The sequence below is a fragment of the Oryzias latipes genome, chromosome 22 (assembly GCF_053564925.1).
Source record: "Oryzias latipes strain Hd-rR chromosome 22, Olatipes_Hd-rR_3.1".
Taxonomy (NCBI): domain Eukaryota; kingdom Metazoa; phylum Chordata; class Actinopteri; order Beloniformes; family Adrianichthyidae; genus Oryzias; species Oryzias latipes.
In genome coordinates this window covers 14,183,025-14,209,058 of record NC_136258.1, presented here as the reverse complement: position 1 = coordinate 14,209,058, position 26,034 = coordinate 14,183,025, and the positions used below count along the sequence as shown (strand labels likewise).

Genomic DNA, 26,034 nt, shown 5'->3' with positions numbered 1-26,034 from the left:
CGTTGTATAAATGTGTTAGCTAACAAATGTTTAAAAATAAAAGTCTCACGTGTTTGAAAGTGTAAAAGATATTGATAAAATAAAAAAATAAATACGCATTTTAATAATAGAACATTAAATAATTTAAAGAATGCTTGTTTTGTTAAAAGTGTGATAAATAGAACTGATGGATTGGATAAATAATAAACATAATTATTTCCACATTATGTTTCCACATATTTGCATCATTTAGTTTTTTTTTTTAAATAAGGAAGTTTCTATGCAAATAAAGCTATAATGGTATATTATTATACAAAAATTACATAAAACTACAAAATTCTTCTCAAAATACCAACTCAGTTTGAATTTAGTCAACAGACAAGTTTCATTTGTGATTTAAAAAGCATGTCTTAAGTGTAACAATTGAAATTAGAATTTATCCATAAACATTTGTATTATTTTTTCCAAATTTGTCCATCAGCAGCTGTTTATATTAAAAATGAAACATCTTTAATTTGATTTGGATTAAATTAGTGTTTATATCCTTTAATGATGGAGGCAGAAGTCCTAATTAGCTGCTACTGCTACTACCGTGTATCATCTGCAAACATGATGGATTGTAGTTCACAAAAAATAGTCGCTTATATTTACCAAAAAAGTTACCAGTTTTGATAACATCGAGGCATTTATAAAAATAAATGTGTTGCTTTTTTTTGTTGCTAAATTAGCAAAAGGTCATGACAGAGTTAAGTTGGCAGAGGAGAAAATTATGAAGACATTGTTTTTACCTCAAGAGTTATTAATCAAATTATTGAGACTTTTTTTCAGATTTCCTTTTAGTGCAAAAAATTCTGCAGACTTTCTAATGCTAACAAGATCATCGGATATATGTCACAAAAAGGGCTGCTTCTTTTTTTAATTTTTCGTTTTGATGGTAGTTTTTTATTATTTTAAATCAGTGGATTTAGAACAGTTATGAGGATGTTTTGTCATTTTTCTCTCCGGAGCAGACCTAAGATTTACATCCACAGTATATATTATTCAGAGATATTCTTCACTAAGCTGAGCCCCGCCAAGACAAGGTTTTTAACAGCCGTCAGAAGCACTTCTCCACCACCGTGTCTGTATGTGGTCATTCCGCTTTGATCTGGTTCTCTCATTTTGATCCAGACACTGTGAGGGAAAAGATTTGCCATGCCGTCGCGCTTTAAGGTATTAAGAAAGCCGCTGCTGATGCAGGGGACAGAGAGAGTCTGTTTCTATGGTCCATCACACAGGTGTTACTGTGGCAACAGGAATTGGCTCGCCAGCCAGTCATGCTGCGTCATCTTATTTACAGCCTCCTCCTTTGGTTTTTTGTAAACACGTCCATCTCTTTTTGTCTTTGCGTCTCTCGTAGAGTTTCTCAGTCTTCTGTCTCCTCTTTTTTTCTTTTTCTTAGTTTGGGTAGCCTTTGCTAACCAGCCCGCTGTTTGGATTTCCTCTCTTGTTCTGTGTGTGCAGGTGGATGTGGGAGTCGTGCACTTCACCCCCCTGCTTCAGCCCCGAATACAACAGCCCTTCAAGCTGGTGGAGAAAGTCGTCAGGAACGTTTTCCAGTTCCGCAGGAAGCACTGCCATAAAGGACTACAGTAAGCACAGTGATGAGGCCTTCATCCCCCCAACTTCCCTGTTTTTTTTTTCTTTGCTTTTGAGTCGTCCTCATCTGTCATTCCCTCTGCGTTCTGCTCCCTGACAGAATCCCCGTTTCATCCCCCATTACAGTGGCTTCCAGATTTGCCTTTTTTCCTCTCACAAATCCCACAGCGATTGATGCTTCCTGCACTGTGGAGCAACTTCAGAGCTCTGTTCACAACCACCAGCGACAAAGCCCACACCGCCACATGCATGTGCTCGCTGCCCGCCGCCCCCGCGCTCGTTGGGAAGGCGCATGTAGGCTCGGATAATAAAGGAACGCTGGCTGTGTGAAAGAGAGCAGCAATTATGAGTCATTGGGGTGTCACAGGAAAGACGAGGCAGAAGATTTTTATGTAACGGCCGAACTGAGGAGGCAGCATGAGAGCTCGGAGCGCCTTCAAAAGCGTCTGTGCTGAAGAGGGCGTGGAAAAACGCCCAAGACAACAGCGTTGACAGGGAAGTGTTTGTAGAAACAGGAGCGTTTGTCTCTTGTTTGACTTCTCTGAGTGAAAGTCAGCTAAACAAATGAGAGTCGGGGATTCAAATCACAGCGGTTTCTGTGCAGGAACTTTGTGTCTGCGAGCTTCCCGACATTCCCTGACGACACAACGCGGCTGCCAAGCAAATGAACTATTCATGAGCCGTTCTTTGTGTGATTTCAATTAACTTCCCAGATTTGAGATCATTGCTGAGGGATGGTTTCTTTCCGTTTGAACTTAAAAACCCGATTAAACTTACATGATCGGTGGGATATCAAAGCAGAAACGTGATCCGTCGTGTTTTTCTCGTCCCAGGAAGTTGTTTCCCGAAGCGCGGCGTGCAGAGCTGACACAGGAGATGATGCAAGAGGCGGACGTGGACCCCCTCCTGCGTCCCACAGAACTCAGCATACCGCACATCCAGGCTTTGGCCGATGCTTACGCTGGCCTGTGCAGGCGGGAGCCCGGGCTCCTCAGCTACGAGTTCAGGGAGGAGCTGAGGCTGAGGCGCCTCGGCACAGGTAACAGCCCGGCGGCGGACGCACGGCCATGAGCCGGCCGCAGCCGTGCTGACAGTAAGGCGAGAAGGAGACTAATGGCATCTGTTAGCGCGGGGACAAACAACTGGCTGCTCTTAGCTGTGACGTGCTCCCAGGGAGCTAACGTGGAGTGTGTGGGTCGTGTAAACGCACGGGTTTCCACGTGCTCACAGCAACTCCAAGCTTCCATTTTGTGTTTTCCGGAAACCGCTCTTAATGTTCCGTTTCGTTGTTCACTTTCATTTAACACCTCCGCTGTGGGAGATGAGAGAACTTTAGAGAACCAGATCATGGCAGCAGCACATTTTCTTTTCTTTTTTTTTTTTTTTTTTTTTGCTTTTTGGCGCCTGGTCACATGAGACGCAGAGCTTAGAGGAAAAAGGAATTGCTGTGAATTTGGAACTAAAAGAGAAAAAAAAAGGTCTCTGTGGCACCAGGGAACTTGGACCGACATTAAAAGATTTAAAAGGATGTCCTTGAATGTTTCAACTCACTGTCTGCGTATAAAAAACCAACTGTTTACATATTTGCCTAAATAATGAGGCAGAAGGACAGATTTTTGTTTATTAGCTCAGAAACACCCATAACAATGTAAATTAAGGTATTATTAATGAATTCTAGAAAAGCAACACAAAATCTGAATCCTCCTCTTCAAACAGCTCAGCAGATTGTTAGCGGCAGAACACGGCTGCTCCCTGCCAGCGTGGCAGATGGCGTGTTTGGACCAACTTGCTACAGGGAGGTTTCACTCCGCTCTGATAAGAGGTGGGTGATAATCTCCAGCAACAATCAAGAACCTTCATGCCAGGGAAGCAGGAGTGATGCGCCACTGTGTCTTTTTTTAACCCAATCTGTGACCCAAAAGAAATGTAGGGTGGTATTGAGCTTTTATTTTGATAGGTGGTGGCATGTGGGTGATTTTAATGGTGAGAAATTATGTCTTGTGGAGGAGCAGCAGGGTAGTTACCAGCTAATGAGGTGTGCGTGTGCAGCAGTGGCTCTGTGAAGTTACTTCAGGCTGGAATAGAAAGTTCCTGGACCTCCTGCTTTAACTTTTACTCCATCAACTATGTGGGTTTCTTTTTTTTAATGGTTCAGATGATTCACTTCTCTGTAGGATTCTCATTAATAATCAAAGTATTGGTCCAAATAGAGGGTAGATTTTGAGTAAATGATGTTAACTCAGATCCAGATCAGTTAGTGGCTGTCCGTTTTTTTAATAAAAAAAAAAATCCAGCATTCATCCAAGACCAAAACATTTAGGAAAAAAAAGCTTTTTTTTAATCATATCTTGTTTGGAATGTTTTATAATTCTTCAATAAAAGGAGAAAAACAACCAAACCTAAAAAGTTCAGAGAACAACTCAATGTATTTATCATTTTTGCTTTGATGCTTAAGGTGTCAAAGTCTCTCATCACTCATTGGATTTCCCACTAAAGTTCTGACCTATTCCCTTTTTTTGGCTAGAAAATTGAAATCCATGACCATTTTTTGTCGATTCAGTTCACTTTCATGTATGAAGCACTAATTTCACCACCACAGGTAAATCAGATGTACACAAATGCTTGAAGATCCATTCCAATCATGTTTTGATCTGTTATTGTAAGATTGTCCTGGGGTCTTTTAGTTATCAATATGAACAAATTTGGCCAAAATCCCAAAACCTTTTTTTTTTTTCTAAAACCTAGTTTCTGCAGAGCGGCAGTAGTTCATTAGAAATTGAGAGCTCATGTGGGAGCAGGAAGCTTGGGGTCTGCAAACAAATCTTTTTAGATGCTGATTCACAAAGATTTGAATAAATATTGTAATTTTAAGCTTCATTTTTCACAGTTTTCATTGAAGTGGGTTTTCATAAACAAAATCAGATACTTTTCATTTAATTTGGTCCAAATTATTTCAGGAAATCCAGCTAATGTGTTGCTGTTAGAGTTGGACTTGTAAATAAAGGTTGGTTAGTGTTTTTATGCAAAAAAAAAAAAAACGACTTTTTTTTAAATCAAACATGGCTTCTATTCTCTGTAAATAAAGTGATGCAGTGTTCAAAAACATTCAATTTCTTCTTCTTTGTGTCACCATCATACATGCCCTGGATTTTTCTACTATTATTTGGTCGAAACCGGCTTAATTAGTCTGTTTTCCAAAATCATTTTTTAAAAGAATTCAAGATATTGTGAGTGAAGCATTATTTTTTGTTGTCAGCTTTAGGTTACGGCTTTAGGCTGGGAGTTTTTTCTCAACACTCCAGCTCCCATTCTTTGGTCTTTTAGCGATCTGTTCTTCAGCCAAAGGCAGCGTTTGCTGCTCTTGGGCATAAAATTGTTAGAAAATTGTCATGGCGCCGTATAAAGAGTTCCTCTGACAGCTCATGTCTCGCAGCATTTAAAAGGCGTGTCAAAGTCGACATGCGGCCTCAGGCTGCTTTGACACAGCAGTGAGACAGTTCGCCGTAGCAAACCCACCTCCCACTCCCTCCTGCATCCGACTCCACTGCTGCCTGCAAACTCCCTCCACGCAACATCAACAAGACTTTGTCTCTGCAAATAGAATGCAATGTTTCTCAAAGCTAAGCTTCCAGAAGATTTGGCATTTTATGTGTTGGGACTTATTTATAGGTGATTTGGGACTTCCTTCAAATGGATCTAAACGTAAAATTACATTTTTACCTTCAGTTTTGTCATAGTTTTTTGTCCTGTAAGTGACAAATTATCACCAAAAATGTCCAAACTTTCCATTTTTTTTAAGCAAAAATAACCAATTGAGCAAAAATAAAATGAATGTAGTTTATTATAGACTGACCTAATGGGAAACGGGACGTTTACCTTCTGTATATTAGTTTGGCACAAGAGAAAAGAGTTCAGATTGGTTACTTAAGTATTAAATTGACATTTGTGTTTGAATGTACTTATTTTCTTGAAAACCTTTAGATTAAGTAGAGGTTGATACTTTAACAAGGAACTCACTCAATATAATGGTCTAGATTTCAAAACAAAATGATTCCTTCCTATTTTTTTGCCTGAATCTACCTCATGAATCGTGGCTTTCATCTCCCCATCCTTCATCATTACTGTCATGGAGTGTGTCGCTGCAGTCAGTGATTTGTCACAGACTGTAAAATGAAGTTGTAAAAGAGCTTGTGTACACAGATTTAAATGTTTGGCTGTCTGCCTCGGAGCTGTTTAGAATGCGAGGAGGAAAACCTGGATGAAGGAGAAAACGGTAAATATGAGCCGAGACGAGCCTCCTAAAACAGTGGAAGGCTGTGCAAATTGACCGACTCTAAAAACACTGACATGTCAGCTGGAAACGTTTTATTCTATCATAAGTCTTACAAATAACATATTAAATGAGTCTTTGAAAATGTATTAATATTAGGGGTCATAACTGCCCCTTACATGGAAGTAAGTGAACTCAGGCATTCTAAGTAAAAAAAAGAAAAGAAGAAAATCTCATTTAGTCCATGCACTTCTGGTCATTTTCTTGGGTACACCTGTCCAACTTTAATCATCCAATCAAATGGCAGCAGATCAATGCATTTGGGCATGTAGACATGGTCAAGATGATCTGCTGCAGCATCAGAATTAGGAAGAAAGGTGATTGAAGTGACTTTGAACGTTGCACTGTTGTTGGTGCCAGACGAGTATTTCAGAAACTGCTGACCTACTGGGATTTGCACCCTCAACCATCTCTAGGGTTTACAGAGAATCATCTGAAATAGAGAAAACATCCGGGCAGCGGCAGTTCTGTGGGTGAAAAAGGCCTTGTCAGTGCCAGAGTTCAGAGGAGAATGACCAAACGAGTTCTAGCTGATGGAAAAGCAACAGGAACTCAAAAAACCACTGGTTACAACCGAGGTCTGCAGAGGAGCATCTGTGAAGTCAAAAATAAACTTCTGCACAAACTCACCCTTGTAATGACTTTTATTTTACCTGGGAGTCATAGTTTTTGCTAAACCTTTGGTGTAGCTTCATTCTGAGCAAAAAAAAAAAAATCAGGTTTGACGCGTACCAAATGTTGCAGTTCCTCAAATGACCACTGGAGGTTTTGAAAAGTGACACTATCATTGTAACCCTTGTGCTATCCTAGGCACTTTAACATTGGGAGTTGGGTCATCTAGACCCACTAGACAGTGCTCTGAACCTTTTTTCTTCAATGATTTGTGATCCTCACTGGTGTCCATGGATTACATGAAATCTTTCCATCTTTATCATGGTAGGGAGAACACGTCATTGTAAGGGGGGGGGGGGGGGGGGGGGGTCATCTAACCGTTAGATAGCACGAGGGTTAACCCTTGTGCTATCTTAGATGACCCCACCCTTGCATTGACGTGTTCTCCCTACCATGACAAAGGTGGATAAAGGTGGAAAGATTTCATGTAATCCATGGACACCAGTGAAGATCACAAATCATTGAAGAAAAAAGGTTCAGAGCACTGTCCAGTGGGTCTAGATGACCCAACTCCCAATGTTAAAGTGCCTAGGATAGCACAATGGTTATTAAATGAGAAACCCAATCACCTCTGCAGATGTCTAATATGGAATTACAGATTGCCAATGTTGAGTTCATTTTGATTATCACTTCATCAAACCCATTTTTTTGTCCAAATCTTGCAACAATTCTGTGTTTTATTTAGGATTTTACCGTTTGCTTCCAAAGCAGAGTCCTGCATCCTCGTCAATAACCTTCCCTGACCGTCTTACCGGTCAGTAAATACACAACGGAAGGTGCAGATAAGTCATTGTGATGTTGTCCACAAGTAACATTTTTATTTTATTTTGTAATCCATGAGAATAGAGCATTCACATTCATTGGTATACTAGCATTAAAGGCATTGCAAAGAGATATTTAGTGGTTTGCCTCTTGTTGACAGTACCTCAGAATCTATTAACCATCTTTAGAGAAAAAAATATCAGCTCCTTTTATTGTAAATTCTTATTTCTTAACTGTACAGGATCAAGTATGTATAAAAGGTACACAAAATTAAAAAAAAGGGGAAATGTATTTTTATATAAAAGATCCAAACATGAGAAACGGTTTGAATCTCCAGGATGCAAAAAAAAAAACAGCCAAATAGCAAATCCAGCTCTGTAAAAAAAATAAAAATCAAATAAACAGGCAACAAAGCATCGGATTTTTTTCTTTTTTAATATAAGAGAAATTCTTTAACTAAGAGTTAACCACTAAAAAGGTTCTCAGAAATAAATAAAAACAGTAGTATAGCATGATCTGTACATAGAAAAATAATTCAAATTTTCAGGCAAACAGTGTACTTTAGTGCACCAAAACCAGCAAAAAGGCTTCCAGGGTGTGAAGTCCGTCCCCCTCCTCATTTTCTCTGTCAGCTGCGTTTTATTTCGTGGAACCAAACACCCGTGTGGAAGCCGGCTGTCTGTCCAACAGAGCCAAATGGTTGCTGTGCCTGCCAGAGGAGCCCGCTTCATCTCCTGTGGCTATATATGCACTCTGGACTTGCATTGGGAAGTGACAGGCTTAGATATTCTCACCATTTCTTCACAGAAAAAAGGTCAAAAGTCGGGTAGGAAACGCCAATCAGGCTGAGCTGCAAAGGGGGGGGGAGCTCGACTGTCACTCAGACAGCCTGCAGAGTCCAGAGAAATCCCCTTCGTTGCTTCTCTGTGAAGACGCGTGTCTCACTGCTCACCTCTGAGCTGGCAGGCAGGCAGGCGTCACCCTGACCGACCGTGGAGCTTCAGAGCGGCTCTGCTGGACTCCACAACAATGCAGGGGGCTCTTTCAACAGACACCCCTGCCCCCAAACTGCATGGATGGGATAAAGTGTGTTTACTGAGGGGGACTATGGACATGGGTTCTTCCTGGAGTCAGATGTGCAGCTCTCTGCTGCGTCATAGAAACATTCTTCATTGACCACAGAGGTCAGGCTCTGGACGCTGAACTCCCTCTCCAGCAGCGAGTTCAGGTCCACTCCTGTTGAAAATGTTGGGTCCGTCTGGCTGTCCAGTGACCTGTGCTGATCCTTCATGTGCAACAGCACCTGCGGACTCCTCCTGACGCCGCTGCCTTTCCTCTTGACCGCGCTAAAGTGTCCGCGCACCAGTTTGGGCTCCACCTCCGGGGTGTCCCCGACTCTCTCTGGCTGTACGCACGGCGCCGGCGAGCGCTTGGAAGAGGCCTTCTCCGACAGTTTGAGCTCCAGGAACTGGGCCTCGATGGCGCTGGTTGGGGAGCTGCTTTCGCCGCTGCTCCTCCTCGCTCCCCCCTCGATGAAGCCGTCGTCGTCCTCGTCGCTCAAAATGTCGGACTCTTTGACGGAGGTGGAGCGGGCCTTCGAGGAGGACCTGCAGTGCTGAGAGTCGGAGGAGGCGCAGGCTGGAGGAGCCCCGGAGATGCTGTAGGTCCCACTGCTTAAGCTTCCATCATCCGAGTCCAGCCCCAGCTTCAGGGTCGCTCCTTGGCCGGGTGCTTCTTCAGTACGCTGCTTACACATCCAAGACGCTCTGGAGGATCCTGTCCAAACCAAACATTTGCCAAGTTACTCTCATTTGACCTAAAACATTAGACATTATACTGTGTTAGTTTCACTTCATTTGCTCCCAGTTGATTCTAGAATCAAGTTCAAACTCCTCCTGCTAACCTATAAGGCCTTACATGGTATGACCCCGTCCTATATTAAGGACCTCATAGTGCTTTACCAACCAAACAGAGCAAAATGAGGACTGCTTGTGCTTCCTAGAATTAGTAAGAGTAATGTTGGAGGTAGAGCGTTTAGCCACCAAGCCCCTGTCTTATGGAATAAACTCCCAGCTCATATAAGAGAGGCCGACTCAGTTTCTACATTCAAAGCTAGACTGAAAACATTCCTCTTTGGACAGGCTTATTGTCAGACTAATTAGTATTCAGAGATTATTTAACTTAATGTTAATGTGTTTAAATTAAAATTAACAATAACAATAAAGTTGTTCTTAGGCTGCTAGAAGTTGAAGCTGGGGTAGCTATGGTGCACTGGGGTTCTGTCCTCTTTTTTCCTCTATTCTTGATCATTATTCATCATTCAGTTCTCCATGCCTCTGTTTGGTGCAGTGCGATCCATGTACTGTCCCTCGTTCCCTCTCCCCTCCTGGGTTCACTTAACAATTACTGGTACGAAGCCCATCGAGACAACTGTTGTTGTGAATTTGAGCTATACAAATAAAATTGAATTGAATTGAATTAAAACATTAACACTAGAAAGACCAACTGCAAAGAAAACTGTGTTTTTGGTGTTTTTAACACGTTCTTGTGACATTTTTCTAATGATAGAGACACATATAAAGAAAATTTGGCTTAAAAAAAGTATTTCTCTTTTCAAATCATTGTGAATCAGGAGCAGAAGACAAAATGCTGTTTGAAAAAGAATGTATTTGTTATGTAGAAAATGCAATGGGCGGAGTCACGAGCTCCCTGAGGGGTCGGGGTTGGTACATGTCAAGCGGTCCCGCCCACCACCCAGAGGCAAATTTCTAATGAATTACTGCCTCTCTACAGCAACTATGTCCTAGAAAATGAAAAAGATTGTTGGATTTTGGCTAAAAACCGCATAGCTAAAAGATCACTGCGAAATTTAAAATTAGTTCCAAAGATGATCGGAGTGGAACTTTAAGCAGTTTAGACCACAAAAAGAATGACTTCCATGTTCTAAATCCATGTTTTTAAATTCTTGCGGTGAGAAAATCCTCCGTAGGAATTCCAGATCGTACCCAGCTTGGCAGAGGAGGGCAGGGTGGTGTGCAGAGGGGTCAGGCGCTCCTTGCATCGCCCCTCCAGCGGCCCCTCACTCTTCATGTTCCTCCTCACGTTCTCCCTGAGGATGGAGCGGATCACCTTCACGATCCCAGCCTTGCTCTCCGGCGAGCTGAGGAGAATAAAAGCATGAACACACGCTGTTTTTACAATTTACTTTCAGAGATGAGTTTAAAAAAAAGGCTGAGGATCCGTCCGAGCGCTCTGCTGAGTGTCGAAAGAAAATAATGGATTTGATTTATTAGACGAGATCCCAATTTCACAGCGTCTAATGAGAATGAGCAGTTTAGTCACGGACGGTTTGAATGACTGAAGGCTAGCGCCACGCTAGACCTCACTGCTAGCCTAATGGAACATAGTTGGGGTCCATGAGAGCAGATTTAAACACAAACTAAAAAACAAGGTCATATTAGTCTCTTATTTTTTTGGAAGGCCTTTTTTATTGTGAAAGGAATATGAGTTTTTTGAGAGATATGTCAAAGAAAGGAAAAGAACAGTAAACTTGTGGTGGAAGTGTCATGATCTGGGCTCCAATCAGTTTTTGCAGCCGAATTTTTTCTCAAAATTCAGAATAACTCCAATAGAAAATTATTAAATCTGTTATTTCTGTTATTTAGCATATTCATACAATTGTTAGTAACATGTCTTTCATGTCACAATAAAAAAGATGTGATTAGATTGTAAAATAACTGAAACAAAAAAAGAGAAATGTAATTCAAAAGAATAAAAAATACATGTTAATATAAAGAATTTAAATCATTTCCTGAAAGAGAAGAAAACTCCTGTTGGCTGGTAGAGGTACTATTTCCTGAAATGTCATTACATCTTCAATCATTTTATTGATACACAGTCCAGACAAGTTTCAAAACAGACTAACTCGTTTCCTTTGTTTTTTTTTTAAAGATTTCTGAAAGTGTACAGACCTTCAGGAAAGTATCGAAACCGTGCAAATATAAAGCTTAAAAAAGGGTCTAAAAAATTCTTTCAAATATAGACAATAAGAAGTGAGATCAGTCTGTTTAGACGCGACATGTGCCAGCCTGGCTCAGAAACTACAACACAAATCTCATAATTCTAACAACTTGAACAGAATTTCTTTTATTTTGAAAAAATACAACAGTAAATTTTTGCATTGTGTGACAAAATAAACGATGTACAAATCGTCTAAACGACTCTTTATTATATTAAAGATGTTTTTTGTTTAGACAAAAAGAAAAAAAACGGCTGAAACTTCAAGGCTCCAAAATGTATGTTGGTTTAAATTAATCTAAAATCATTTAAAATGTGTTTTATTTAAACAATTATTTATTAAATTATTTTTTTAATTAAGAAAAAAGAAATATAATACAGTCATTAGAATTAAACTAAGTGACAGGAATATCGGTCAAACGTTAAAAATGTTACTACGTTAATGAGAACAGATTCTCTTTTAACTGTTAAATGTTCCTGTCATGGAAATCAAAGTCAATTGTGCGTAACTAAATGATCATGAAGCCCGGACGTGCTTTCATCTCTGACCTGCTGCAGAGCTGGAAGAGCGTCTCCGGCCTGCCCTCCACCTCAGACCGGGAGTGGACCAGCTCCCAGATGCAGCTGCTCTCTGCTCCTGTTCCTGGGAGACCAAGAAAATGAAGTGGGCGCTTTTAATCGCACGGTCCAAACACGCTTTATGGTTCCAGAACGAGATATGAAGCCTGGGAGCTGAGCTGAAATGCCAGAAGGATGGCTTATGGGGAAGAAGGGGGGGGGGGGGGGGGGGTGTAGAGGGGGAGTGGGTGTGCGGTAGCCTCACCTGCAGCGTTTCCCAGTCGGACCTGCAGGGCAGAAAGCGGGATGAGCCAGCAGAACTTAAACGGGTCCGGCTCGCCGTGACAAAGTGCTGAACGGGGGTTGGTCTGGTGGGCGACAGACGTGGGAATAAAAGCGATTAAAAACCATGTTTCACACCAAACAAAGCGTCTGCAGGAGAAATATGAGGCGCGAGTCTCACCATCTTCTTCTTCAGCTTGTTGGTTTCCCTGTAGACCAATATCACCGCTTTCTTAAAAACTGGTGAGCAAGAACAAAAAAAAAAAAGAAAAACACATAAAGCGTCTTGTTTTTGACAGTGAATGCCTCTTGGGGAACACTGAGTGAAGGAGTGCGTAGCACACAAGCACTTTAGATGCCAGCGTGAAGCCTTTAAGCATATATCAACATTACAGCGATGTAAATTTAAATTCACAGGCCGGGTGCCGCTACCGTTTGGCTGCTCGAAAAAATCCCCGTGTTCGGCACAGATGAAAGACCCACTCCAAGGAAAATGGTGTTTTTGGTGTTTAAAACATGTTTTTGCTGGATCGGTAATGTTCATTTGGGGCCGTAAGCTAGCAGGAGAGCATGTAAACAGATGGGTGATGAGAAGTGGGGCCGGGCTTATTCCGCGCCAACAGTCCTGCCCCCAACTCTGAGGCAAATTTCGAAAGCAGAAATTATGTCCTAGAAAATGACAGTTTTTTATTTTTATTTTAATCCTAATCCTAATTCAAAACTGGGAATGCCTTTAAAATAGATCAGAAGGTGATCCGAGTGGGACTTCACACGGCAAACCGGCGACCCAAGACTCACCAAACACGGTGATTTCCGGCTCTTTTCTCATGCGGCCGAGTGAAGGGTGAGGGTTGAGCCAGACCACCGAGGAATGAACCAGAAACTCCCCCATAGAAATCTCTGTGATCTGAAGAGAGACAAAGCAGCAGTTTTAGAACACAAATAGGAGCTTTTTATGAGAAAAATAGGAGTAGATCCTGGCAGATATGCTCATTTAAAGAGAAAAATCTTTCCTTAGTCTTTACATATCGTTTTAAAAACAAGAAACATTTTTAACCATTACCCAGAATTCCCCTTTTTATTTTTTTCCATACATATTTCATATTTTCACTAATATATTCATTCCCTGGAGGAAAGGCAATGGGCTAAACAGCTCCACTCAGATCTATTTACAGTGGGCTGAATTCAAGCGCAATAAAAGAACTAATAAATATTTTGATTCTTTTTTTATTTATGAATCCGCCTCAAGCACGTCTAAGAGCTTTCCAGCTCATTCCAGAATCAATGTCCAATTATGGCAGATGATGGTTTAGAAACGGAATTTTTCTGATCCCACCTCTTTATCGTGGCTGGTCTGCTCTGCCACTAGCTGATCAAACACAGAGCCGTAATCCTCGTAGATCTTCTGCATCTCATTGATGTGGCTCGCCACCTTCTCCATTGCTTTCAGAGCCTCTGCAAAGAAAAAAGAAAAAAGTATTTACATGTAAACAGCAGAAATGGGGTTTTTCTCCTGCATGTGAACGTGTGATCTTGCGTGCGGCGTACCGGTGAGGTGATGGTGCTCCTCGCTGTCTGCATCAGTGAGAGATACCAGCTCTCTCAGCAGGAGGGGGTACTTGAGCACCCTCTGCACGGGTTTGATCAGATACGACTCCAGGGTGGAGGAGTGCTGCTTGGTGTGGTTCCTTGCATCCAGGAACTCTTTGAAGGCCTGGTCTGTCTTTGCTTTAAGAAAGAGGGAATGAGTGTGCATCAGATGTTAAAGTTGTTCATCAGTGGACAAATGCAAAGGAGGTCCCCCCTCCTCCAGCACCGGGTGCTGCAGGCATCTCCCCTGGCAACAAATGCCCCGTTTTCCTCAGAGGGGGATCTCAGTGCCGCACTTTGCAAGAAACTCCAGAAGAAATGTTCAGTAAATGATACAGAATTATAAATCCATCCAGAAGGAGGGGGGGTCATTAGAGTATTAATTATAACACTTCCAGCCACAGACAGGCAGCAGCTTTAGCACCTCTTAGAGTAATCGGCAGGCAATTAACAAGTTGACAAATAAACAAAGTTAATGCCGAAAAAAAGAAGAGAAATGAGGATTGGCTGAGCCGTTTTCTACCAGTCCGAGCAGATTTACCTATATCAACATGTATGTTAACTGTAAAACGTAAGGATAGAAATATGTAAAAATTAATTAAGAGCCATTTTGGCAACGGTTTCTGATTTCCCTAAAAGGGCTGACTGCAGTAGAGCCTCCTGACGGCATCATATTTCTTTAAGATCATTTCTATCATCAAAACACTTTAAGTGATTAAAGTTCTTTGTATAGCAGGTTGTTTGACGACCACGTTTCTTGTCCTTCAGGTAGCTCTGCCCCATCGGGAGACTTCTGAAGGCTAATCCTCTTAAACATCAATCTTGCTGCGAACTTCCAGAGTAAACCCGAACACTTCTGGTAATGGCGCACATTAAAGCATTTAGCCCGCCACTCTCCGAGCACATCTCTCTGCGTTGGGCAGCGTTCCCAAATGATGCCAGAGAGGCCCGGAATGAATCCATGTTGGATTCTCCTGCATCTGTCACATTCCCTCAAGAAAGAGTAGGACTTATTGGGGTTTGTGCGAGCTCTGTCCGTCCACACGCATGCGGTCATTTCAAAGCTACATGTTGTGAAGGTAGGCGAGAAACGGAAATGTGGGGCATGCTCCTCCCAGAAATTCTAATGTGGCGGAGCAGGGCTGGGGGTAAATTGGAGAGGCATCGCTCGCCCCTCTTTCATCTACATACCTCACTCTGGGACGTTTACTTTCATGCATAATTAATTTCCTTCCCGAAGGAAACGGCAAACATCTAGAAACGAGTGCATCAGTGATGCAACGTAGGCGCAAGAATGCAGCTGGGAAGCAAGATGGTGGCACCGTTTTTTTTGCCGCATTACCTTTCTTCAGAACCTGCTGGACCTTGATGTGGTTCGCACAGAAGCCGCTGTAGAGCTTGAAGTGGTCGGCGTAGTAAAGAAACGATCCGCCGAGTGAAAACAGCAGCTTCTGCAGTGTATGAACATAAAGAAGGGAGTGAGTGGAGTCGTAGCCACACAACCGAGGCCTCGGATCAATAATGAACACCATCGTCTCACTTTAAACTGCGACAGGGTCTCCAGGGTGCTGAAGTCGGGCGAGGAGGCGATCCTCTCCTCCAGCGTTTGCAGGAAGACCCTCTGGAAGTCCAGCATCTCAGGCAGGCTGCCAAACAGACTCTCCATCTGAACGAGTGGAACGGCGGATGAGGTGGAGGGTTGATTGATGGGACGGATGAGAGAAGAATGGACACAGGAGCGAGAGGAGGAGAAGAAAGAGAATAAGTGAATGGAGCCTCATATTTCATAAGAGTCAGCGAGCCCCCCTGGAGTGTGATAAAACCCCAACAGTGACAGCTCCGTCTCTGAAAGAGGCACTTAGGAGCGGGCCATGCTGGAAATGTAGCGTGTGTAAATGTAAAAACACACTCTTGGGGTCACCGAGGCTTCCATTAAAAGCCAATTGGCAGCTTGCAGGTTCTCGTCTATTTTACGTGTGGACAGGTCCTGAGATAACCTTTCGATTTAGCCCAGCCGCCCGTTTGAGGTCTCCCAGTTCATTATTGAAGGAGTTCAAAATAAGAGAAAAGAAAAAAAAAAGATCACACGTTCTTAATAAAGCGCAGCAGTCAGGAGGCGCAGGTGAGCACTTCTAGAGTGGGTTTAGTCTTAAGACAGCCTTCATTAGTGCGTCCCTGTTGGAGGCTGGAAGGTCAGTGTAGGGGGAATGCTAATTTGTCCTCCCGAGAGCTGAATGGGTAATGAAAGTCAGCCCAGTAGAGTCCATCTATGGGCAATAAACAGTCAATGAATCTGACACCTCATGTGGAATCAGCAACTCTTAGGACGGCTTCAGTGCTCTGCACATCACCCACCTCATCGTGAGTGAGGAAGGTTTCCCTCTCCAGGGGTTTCAGGTAGATCTCAAACAAACAGTCCAGGTCCTGCAACAGAAAAGCAACAGGAAAGGTCAGTCATCTCCCTGCCTGCTCCTTCTTTAACGTCCGTTTTCATCGCGTGACGTCTTCCTTTGTAACCTCCAACCATCTTCCACCTTCCCAGACTACGATCACCTCATTACCCTGAATCTATCCCCCCACCTGCTCCCCTAATGTGGCTGTAGCTTGTCTTGGTCTCAGTGGGGATATTCTCATTAGGTTGATTTATGAGCTCGCTCCTCCTCCAACCCTCCCCCCATCGCCACCCCGCCTCGGTGGCGCGCGGATACAGATGAAAAGGCCTGCATCAAGCGACTTTGGCGAGACAATTTCCTCAATTACACCTCAATGGCAGGTGAAGAAGAAGAGGAGGAGGAGGGCTAGATGAAGGAAATGAGGAATAAAGTGGGGAAAGGCCGGCTGTGACGAGTGTTGCAGGCTGGAGAATATGATGATGGCGGCATTTACAGAGCGAAGGTGGAAATGATGGGGTGGGGGTGGGGGTGGGTGTGGGGGGGGGGGGGGGGTAAATAGGCTTGGACAGTAAAAAAAGAGGAGGGCAGGCTCTACATGCTCCCAAGACTGTCTCATCTTTCCAGCACCTTTCATTAAAAGTGATTTTTCTTTTCAAACGTCAGCTCCCTAAATGAAAAGGTAGTCCCTTTGATCAAACATTTATGCCAGCTTCTCAGTTTAACTTCTAACATTAACAGATGTAAAGGCTTCCCAGTCTCACCTTAACGTAGGACTTCTCTGTGTCCACCAGCTCCTGGATGACTTTGCGCAGCCTTTCGGTGGCGCTCATGTGCTTGGGGTAAGGTCTGAGCAGAGCGGCCTCTCTGGTTTGACCAGAGCCTACATCCAGTCCCTGCCTCGCAGACGGATCTTTTCTTTCATCCATTGCAGCCCCGTCGCGAGAATTTGAGCCCTCTTGGAAGGACTGATAGAGAGTGCAGACAGTATCCACGCTCTGTAGGGGGCGACAGAGAGGAGGGGTTTAGGGAGATTAGCTCAATTCAGTTACAGATCATGCTGCTCTATAGGCACACATTTGACTTCCAACAGGCTGTTTATTCCTGATGCCAATAAAAAAACACCCTTAAAAATCAAGTATCACTTCCTCTAAAAGGCTTCATGCAGTAACTTTTTATTTCTGGTCCATTCTTCCATGCAGATCTTCTCAAGAGCAGTGATGTTTTGGGGCTGCTGCTAGGAGACATGGACCTTTAACAGCCTCTTTAGATTTTCTGGTGGACTGAAGTTCATGGATCGGCTTGAACACTCCAGGACCTTGACATGCTTGGAGCAGAGCCACTCCTTTGTTGCCCGGGCGATGGAAATCATTGTCCTGCTGGAAAATCCAGCCCTATTTCATCATCAATGTGCTCACTGATGGATGGTTTTTGTCCAAAATCCCCTCATACATGGCCCCGTTCATCCTGTCCTCAGTCGTCCTGTCCTCTTATCAGAAAAGCCGCCCCTAAAACATGACGTTTCCACCCCCATGCTTCACAGTGGGTATGGTGGTCTTGGGATGCAACTCGTCATTCTTCCCCCTCCAAACACAGTAAGTGGCGTGTATACCAAAGATTTCCGTTTTGGTCTTATCTGAACACACGATGTTCTCCCAATCCTCCTCTCGATCATCCAGATGGTTTTTGAGAAACGTTATACAGCCTGGACATGTGCTGGTTTAAGCAGGATGACTTTTGGAGCTCTGCAGGATATGAATCCACAATGACATAGTTTGTTACTGACTAGGTCCACAGACTAGTTCTGAGGTGTTCCCTCACTGTTCTCAAGAGCGCTTGTATACCCCCAGGTGAGGTCCTGCATGGAGCTCCAGGTGGGGGGGAATAGTCAGTGATCTTGTATTTCTTCCCATTTCTAATATTTGCTCCAACAATGCATTACTTCTCACCAAGCTGTTTATTTATTGTAGATTGGTTCATCCCATTCTGGTTCAGGGGAACAATCTTGTCCCTGGTGTCTTTAGACAGCTCTTTGGTCCTTGTCTTGGTGCAGAGGTTGCAGACCAACCGTTTAAGGATTTGGACATGTGTCTTGCAGAATATGAATAAAATAAGTTTTGCCCCACTCTGTTCTTTGTACAATAACTCATGTGGCTTTTTGAATGCCATCAGAGTTAGATATGCTCTCTAATTGGCTTTGTATCAAAGACACTGAAACCCAAATAATGGCGTCAACTCAATACCATGAGCATTCCTATCCCATACTGGTCTGAATTTTCATAAAAAAAGAAAGAAAAGGGTTTTTGATTGAGTTTTTTTTTTTAAATAAAAATCTTTTTGAACAGGTAAAAGCTCATGCAGAGTTATGAACTCATTTGGCTTGGACTTTACCTAAGTAGAAATGTTATCCTGTATGATCTTGCTTGCGACAGGTAACTTTAAAATGTTTGCATTTCATCAGAAAAAAGGGATTACAAACCTCTGAGTTTGTTTTTTGCAAAGCGAAGCCAAGAGAACAACAGCAACAACATAGCTACCAGGTTTGCTTTTAATGCTGTTTAAAGCAGCTAAAAATGCGCGTCCACTTCACCGAAACTCAACATAATTTCTGCTCTCCCAGGTGAGGCAAAAAAAACACTTCAACAGCAGCAAGCCTGGATATACTAGTGTGCAAGCCAGCCCTTTGTGATTTAAGTGCTAAAAATACCTTTCTAATAGCCAGGCCTTTTTTATGCCGAGTGAATGACATGATGGAGCATCATACGTTACGTCCAGTTCCTTATATCAGCAGAGGCCCTGCCAGTAATAGCAGGTTCCACTCTGCTGCACAGCAACACAGCGTGGTGGGACAGCCACAGCGTCAAGCAAAACAGCTGCTCAGCACTCTGCTTCCCCGTGTGTTGCTATTCAAAATACTGCATGAACAAGCACTTAAGTGCAGCTCCCCGCCGGACAGTGTACAGAGGCAGACTCGGATCGATACGCCTGCCTTTCAGACACTGCAGGCACCGACACGGATGCATGCGCAGAACCCAAGAAGAGTGGGAAAGCTTGTTGGAGTCGTTTTGGTCTGGTACTAGTGTGGCCTTCCACCCGTAACAGACTGCGTAGTGAAGGGAAAGTACATTTAAACCAACACGGCAGTAAAGCGGCTCATTTCAGCAAAGATAAAATCCCCCGTGTGTGAGGGGAGAATAATCTTCCATATTAACAGGCTAAGATTGTTGATTTTGCTACACATAAATGCATTAAAAAGGTATTTTCCAATTAGCGCTACTGCTAGCATACTTGCTACAGGAAGAGTGCTGCAAGAGGCAGAAAGCATAAAACTTTGTGACAAAATGGAAACTTTGAGAGGCCAAAAAATGAAATTCAACACTTAAAGGTACAGGGTAATTTTAGAGCAAACATAAACTAATGATTAACACATTTAAGTCCTAGGCTTCTTTGCAATAGCACGAAAAAATATTGATGTACTAAGAATAGTGACCTCTAGTGTCCAAACAAAGTTACTACAACGTCGAGTACTGAATGTTAGCAACTAAAATTCAAGGAGGGCCGTTTGGACACAATCTGCTCAAGTGTCATTTTTATGCTAATATAATCACATTATTGTTATTTATCTTTTAGAAACTTTGTACTTCTTGTTAAAAAAGAAAAATAAATACAATTGTTTGGAAAAAAAAACTCAAGCCAACTTTAAAAAACTGTTGAAGGTGAAACAAAAATATGAATGTACAGCGTCCCGTCGTTTATCACAGGAGTTACAGTCTAAAAATAACCTGCAATAGGTAAAAACTACAAAGTAAGATAACAGATGTTTGAAGGCAATAACAGTGAGGCTGTAAATGTTAAAACGGAATATAATGAGGGATCACTGTACATTCCAATGCAAAAGGGGCAACATTTTCATACAAGTTTATTTAGAAGGATGAACAAATAGTCTACACTAAAAGTATTCTGTGATGTAGCCTTACCAGTGATGCTGTGCAAATACGTGTAAGAAAAATAAAAACCCAACCTAAAGAGAAGTATACTGCCCTAATTTCACTGAAATTAGGTCGGACATCTAAGGTTGTTTATAGTTGTAATCTAAAAGTCAGCCATTGATGATGATGGTGCTGCATGGAGCGGCAGTCAGTCTTCATTCACCGATACACGCTGTGGGAAAACTCCCATCAGGCCCACAGACAGACAGACAGAGGGAGTGATTGCCTGGAGGAAAACACTGCAGCTGAAAGGCGGAGGAGTGACAAATTCATCAAATAGTCCGGTGGCAGTTTCAGACAGAAGAGAGCAAGCTTGTGGAGACTGATAACAGCCATAGCTGGCCCCCCCATTTCTGCTTGTTGGGGTCTGGTTGAAGATGCATTCCACCACTCAAATACCGACTTAACTCCTGTCGCACGCAGGAGCGATATGTTCACATAGGAGTGAGACCGCAGCTTGGAGGGAAAACGTCATTTTGCTGGTTTTGATGCTGGGAGACATCGAGTCCACGTTCAATATTTTATTTATTTTTTATCAGCTCTAAGTGGCAGATATCTGCATTGAAGCATGACAAGAGGTGTGCATGCAGAAAAGACAAGATGGTGGGTGGGAGGGGTCTGGACAGCCGTGACTCAGGAGTTGTAACTGCCTCACGACAATTCAGCCACCGCAGCCTGACAGCGAGCCCAAATAACCAATTAAGGGATGAGGACGTGAGCCAGCAGAGGCGGGGAGTAAAGCCTGGGAGCGCCGTGATAAACAAGTGGATCCGACAGCATGGCTGTGAACTCCAACCGGGGCTGTCCTGCTGACAGCCGTCAAGCTCCTCGTCACGTTCCTGTCTGCTCCAGTCATTTCGTCATTTTTCTCTCAGCCCATGCTGATCACACAAAAAAAAGGCAATAACCAATGGCTATTCTGTGTCCTGTTTATATTCTGGCGGCGTTTGGCAGCAGTTTTTCTCCCCTCATTTCCACACAGTGGTGGCACATTCACGTCACGTAAATTGACCGGATATTCTTCAGGAAAAGAGTTTCACCACAAATCTTGCACATTCAAACATGGAGTACAAACAGCTCTTGGTAAATGTGCTCGAAAATAAAAGATCTTTTTCAGCGGCACATCAAAAAGCTATTACTGCATCCACTTCATTTCTAGAGAACTGAAACTCTGCTCATTTAAACTAGAGACCCAAGAGGGGGGGGGCTACCTTTGCCAATCTCCTGGTGACGGTGAGGAGCAGTCTGTAGAGCAGCCTCCATGCGGCGGTGGCCTGCCGCTGGGTCCTCCGAGCCAGAGAGCAGCCCTTTCTACGCAGCCTGGAATCTCCAGATGTTGGCATTGCAGCTCCACACAATTACCACACAACGTTGGGGGGGAAAAACAACAATACTGATGGACCTTCAGCAGTACTTTCATTGGATGATCAGTATATCTCCTCTTCAGCCTCTGCCTCCGTCCTCTCCGGCTCTAGGTTTCTGCTTGCGTCTCCATCAGGCCTGGGTCAGGAGCATCCGTCTTGAACAGCTTTCTTTGACGGGCACTGAGCCATTGATTCTTGTATCCTTGGATTTTGTGAACGTAGGCAGAGGAAAAGCGCTTGCTATCACCTTGTTTAGCATATCAATCAAGACGGTAAAGTCTTCCTCTTCCAGCTTTTACCATCCGACCGAGTGCATCAGCACTGCCCTGCCCGTGTCTCTACCGCCGCCCCCGTCCAGGGATCTCACATCCTGCCTTCCAGCTCCGGGTGCCCAGCGTGGGGTCGGTCGGTGCGACTGACAGCTGAATGGAGAGGTCAGGAGCTACATCAGTGCGTTCTCTCTGAACAGCTGCAGTACAATGTAGAGGATTCTGGCTTGTTACCCACACACACAGAAGAATGGCTGACTCAAAAACAGGCGGCCCTGAGCTGGAGGAGGCGACAGGGCAGGAATGCCAACTATGGCCTCGCACAAAATAATCATGACACCTTTTTAATGAGGTTTAAATGAAAAGATGAAGGATGTTTCCATTTAAAAGCAGAAATGATCAGAAATTGTGTGATAATGACAGACCTCATCATGACGGACCCCATCAAGGTCATTGAATTGTCTTTTTAGCACACGCTCCAGCTTTTAAGGGTAATTTAGAGTTTCTGACTCTGTTCTGGTTATATTTTCGTGGCTGATTCGTGTACACAATAGTATGGAGTTCATTAAGTCAGTAAAACATGCCAGCCACTTGGTTCATATTTCAATACTTTTTTTTTTTGCAAAGCTGCGGGCAAAAACACTCGCAGAAAAGAAAACAGCTCAGTGGTGTCAGACGAGGAGGAGTCAAGATAAACACTAAACTCCATCTCCCTTTCAGTTGCTACGACTAATTATGTGTCAAGCTCCGTCTGCTTTGCAGATGAAACGCCGAGCAAATCAAAGCGGCGGCGGCTTTGCCGCTTTAACCGAGGAGGATTCCTAACCAAACAATAAACAAACAAGAGAAGGGACAGGGTTAGAGGGGACGAGATGAAATATGGCCGTGCTTTTACCGATACCTCACAGGGAACAGCCTTGTCGCGGCGCTGCAAGGCCGAGGGAGAATGTACGGCGGCCCCGTGGCCAATAGGCGGGCCGGTGATTCATTGGCTATGTTGGTGTGCCGTGGTGCCACAATGCCATCTTCTTTTCAAAGCCCAATAAAAGAAGACATCGACTCATAAATCAAGCAAAGCAGAGGGGAGGAGAGAGGCAGAGGAGAGGAAGGCTGGTCCCGACGCGCTTCGCTCAAGCCCATTTACGCCATTTATTATTCATCTTCAACAAATATTATTCCGCTAAGTCTCAAAGGACTTTGGGAGGAGAGTGTGTTTTAATAATGAATCCAGCTTCAGATTAAAGCGCCCTATTCTACGGAGTCCCGCAGGCTATTCAGATCCGCTCGGCTGCGTGTCTGCTGGTACAGAGGCAAAAGAATGCAGGACTTTCATGCTATTCTTACCCCAAGTCGCCAAGAAATAATGGATATTTAAATGGAAACGGGATGATAAACAAGTGTGCGACCGTCACCACTGTCTGGATGCCAAGCAGAGTTGTAGAATCACAAGGACTGGATGAAAACTCATCGCTTCTTCTCTACGAGTGCCAACATTTCTAGACACAGCTGACGAGTAACTGCTGGTTAGAATGGTACCAAAAGAAATGGACGGAATCATTTTGTTTTAGTAAAAAACTTTTTGACTTCTGAAATGAAGCTCATTAGAAAGCTGGAACCGCTTGCTGATGATTACCTGAGCCAGGTGTGTTTAGTCAATGAGTATGTGGAAAGCATGGACAGTACATGAGAAATTGGACTGAGGTACCCCTCCCCCTCTTGCATTCCAAACTGGAAGTACCCGCTGGCTCCAAGAAGCCAAAATCCCATTGACTTCTATTGAGAAATAAACAGCTGTTACTCAGTCATTATATTCGTCAGAATAACGATTCCTGTTCAGCTACCTTTTTATTTTTATTTTAAACATGTTGTTGCTAATCCTAATTTTTTGACACTCACTCTGTCCAGTTTTCATATACAGTTATGAATACACAGTATACAGTTAAATACAATATACAGTTATGACCTGACTCAGGCGAAAACACCTGAGTCAGTTAATCAGCAGCAAGCAGGGCAGGGAGAGCTGGAAACGAGCAGAGTGGTGGACCTCAAGGCCTAGATTTGGCAACCCTGAGGTTTTTTTTTTTTTAAAACCCTTGTGCTATCCTAGGCACTTTGACATTGGGAGTTGGGTCATCTAGACCCCACTAGACAGTGCTCTGAACCTTTTTTCTTCATTGATTTGTGATCTTCACTGGTGTCCATGGATTACATGAAATCTTTCCACCTTTATCCACCTTTGTCATGGTAGGGAGAACACGTCTATGGTCTTCTTGACCTCATAGGACAGCACAAGGGTTACGTCAGCTCAACAGAATTATAAAGTCTAAATTTAAAAATCTTTTGTTCCCTTTGTGGCCAATTTGAATATCCACGACACCTATATGTGGGGTCAAATTTGGAGTAGAGCATCATTTTTAGGGCGGCAGTGACTCAGGACGTTGACCATGTTGTCCAATGATGGTCTGCGGTTCGATCCCCGCTTCCCCCAGTCAACTGTCGTTGTGTCCCGGGGCAAGACACTTTACCCTCCCTGCCTCCAGTGTGGCTCCACTGGTGTGTGAAGGTGTGTGAATGTGCCGGTGATGGTCAGAGGGTCCGGACCGTAGGCGCGAACTGGCCTCACCGAGTATGAATGAGGAGTGAATGAATAATGGACACATTGTAAGGAGCGCTTTAAGCGTCTGGAAAATTGCAGATAAATCTAATCCATTATTATGATTATTAGTATGCTTTTATCCGACCTCAACAATTCATAAAAACAGTCAAGGTCTTTTGATTTTGATTATTATCTGATCCTCAGCCTCAAAACAAAATTTCTGTGCAAGTTTCAAGAACTATCAGACCTATTTGCCCGTTTTTGGTGACCAAGGATGGTGACCTTCAAGCTTAAACAAAAACTGGGGCCACTAAAAACCAGTGGGTCACATGACTACATCTGAGGTCTTCTGATTTCAAAGCAGAGAGCCAAACAGCCTTTAAACTAACTCCACTTCGACAGAATAAGACTTCTGCATCAAGCACACAGCTCCAAAAGTAACCCAAGGAAGAAAAAAAACAAAAGACCTTTGATTTCTAAGAAACTGAAACAAATCCACGTGTGTTTACTTCATTTGCACTCCCATTTCTGTGAAGGCTTCTGCTTAAATATGAACCTGAATAGTATCAACACTTCTCGCAGCTAAAGCCACCCACAGACACGTAGCATTACCAGCCGTTTGTCCTCTTTGGCGTCTTGGTGGCACGACAGACAGTCCACCATGTCCTCTGCCAGGCAGGCCAGCTTGTGCCTGAGGAGCCGCCCCAAGCTCAGCAGAGCAGATCCCAGAAACAGATCCTTCTCCTCGCCTTGGCTTCCCGGTGGCCAGTACCAACACATGGCTAAGAGGGAGAGCAAGGCGCGGGCCGGTGACTGGTCCTGAGTGAAGAGCCCAATCAGGGTTGTGACGTAGAGACACGGCTGGGGATCTTCATAACCTCTAGATGGGGCTTGAGTTGGGACTGCAATGGCAGCCCCCGGTGTGTTCATTCCAGCCAGAATGGCGTCATGGCGAGTTTGGGTCACCGTTGGACCCAATGGTTCTCCAGGAAGATTTATCTCCGTGTAAGAGCTCGCAGTAACTGGGCTGCCAGCTATAAGCCCAGATTATTAGCCTGCTCAAGGCCAGATGGAGACTGATGGGCTTAGTCATAACACACAGACACACACACGCACACATCCTCCAAATTAAACCCACACTGCTCCCACCCAACAGACGAACGCACACAAGCTCGGCTCCAGCGTTTAGGGAGGGGATGCGAGTAGCTGGAAGGAATCAAGATCATGTTTGAAGACGATTCATGCTAATATCTGTAGGCATATCTTTTTGAAGTCTAGGTTGCCTCGATAAGAGAACAGACTCAGGAAGAACCCGACTTTAAATGCACACATTTTGAAACACCTCAGATCCCTGTCATCCTGTGAGAAGTTAAAAAAAAAAAACTGAGACGGAGCAGGAAAATAGAAGATGAGAGGAGGCAAACAGCATAAATATATCAGAATGCACGCAGGCCTTCTTTGCACTTCTTTTCACACTCGGTGCTTATTAGCATCAGAGCTCAGATCGAGTAAATCGAGGCAAATCTCTCCCCACTGACAGCCAGACAGCACAGCTCCACTCATCATGAGGCCATTCAAAGGCTCTTACTCCAATGTCT

General features: G+C 43.6%; 2 protein-coding genes across 7 annotated transcripts in view; one reads left to right on the top strand and one right to left on the bottom strand.

The window, feature by feature from the left end:
* tfb1m (transcription factor B1, mitochondrial) overlaps window positions 1–4,722 on the top strand; it is a 35,256-nt gene extending 30,534 nt beyond the window's left edge. For 2 of the 4 annotated variants that reach the window (XM_004082631.5, XM_078941037.1), the window contains exons 7-8: window positions 1,483–1,610; window positions 2,451–4,722. In XM_004082631.5, coding sequence (XP_004082679.2) covers window positions 1,483–1,610; window positions 2,451–2,688 — 366 coding nt within the window. In that variant the 3' untranslated portion in view covers window positions 2,689–4,722. Of the gene's footprint in view, window positions 1–1,482; window positions 1,611–1,717; window positions 2,059–2,450 lie in introns of those variants that run through there. The other 2 variants (XM_020713393.2, XM_020713394.2) reach the window with 2 other exon arrangements.
* A 2,687-nt stretch (window positions 4,723–7,409) lies between these two features.
* Window positions 7,410–26,034, bottom strand: part of tiam2a (TIAM Rac1 associated GEF 2a) — a 93,412-nt gene continuing 74,787 nt past the window's right edge. For all 3 annotated transcript variants that reach the window (XM_078941033.1, XM_023952066.2, XM_023952067.2), the window contains exons 16-27: window positions 16,983–17,216; window positions 16,184–16,252; window positions 15,369–15,494; window positions 15,171–15,279; window positions 13,787–13,966; window positions 13,575–13,693; window positions 13,037–13,145; window positions 12,420–12,478; window positions 12,222–12,324; window positions 11,948–12,041; window positions 10,387–10,541; window positions 7,410–9,157 (exon numbers count right to left, since the gene is read on the bottom strand). In XM_078941033.1, coding sequence (XP_078797159.1) covers window positions 8,487–9,157; window positions 10,387–10,541; window positions 11,948–12,041; window positions 12,222–12,324; window positions 12,420–12,478; window positions 13,037–13,145; window positions 13,575–13,693; window positions 13,787–13,966; window positions 15,171–15,279; window positions 15,369–15,494; window positions 16,184–16,252; window positions 16,983–17,216 — 2,028 coding nt within the window. In that variant the 3' untranslated portion in view covers window positions 7,410–8,486. The remainder of the gene's footprint in view (window positions 9,158–10,386; window positions 10,542–11,947; window positions 12,042–12,221; window positions 12,325–12,419; window positions 12,479–13,036; window positions 13,146–13,574; window positions 13,694–13,786; window positions 13,967–15,170; window positions 15,280–15,368; window positions 15,495–16,183; window positions 16,253–16,982; window positions 17,217–26,034) is intronic.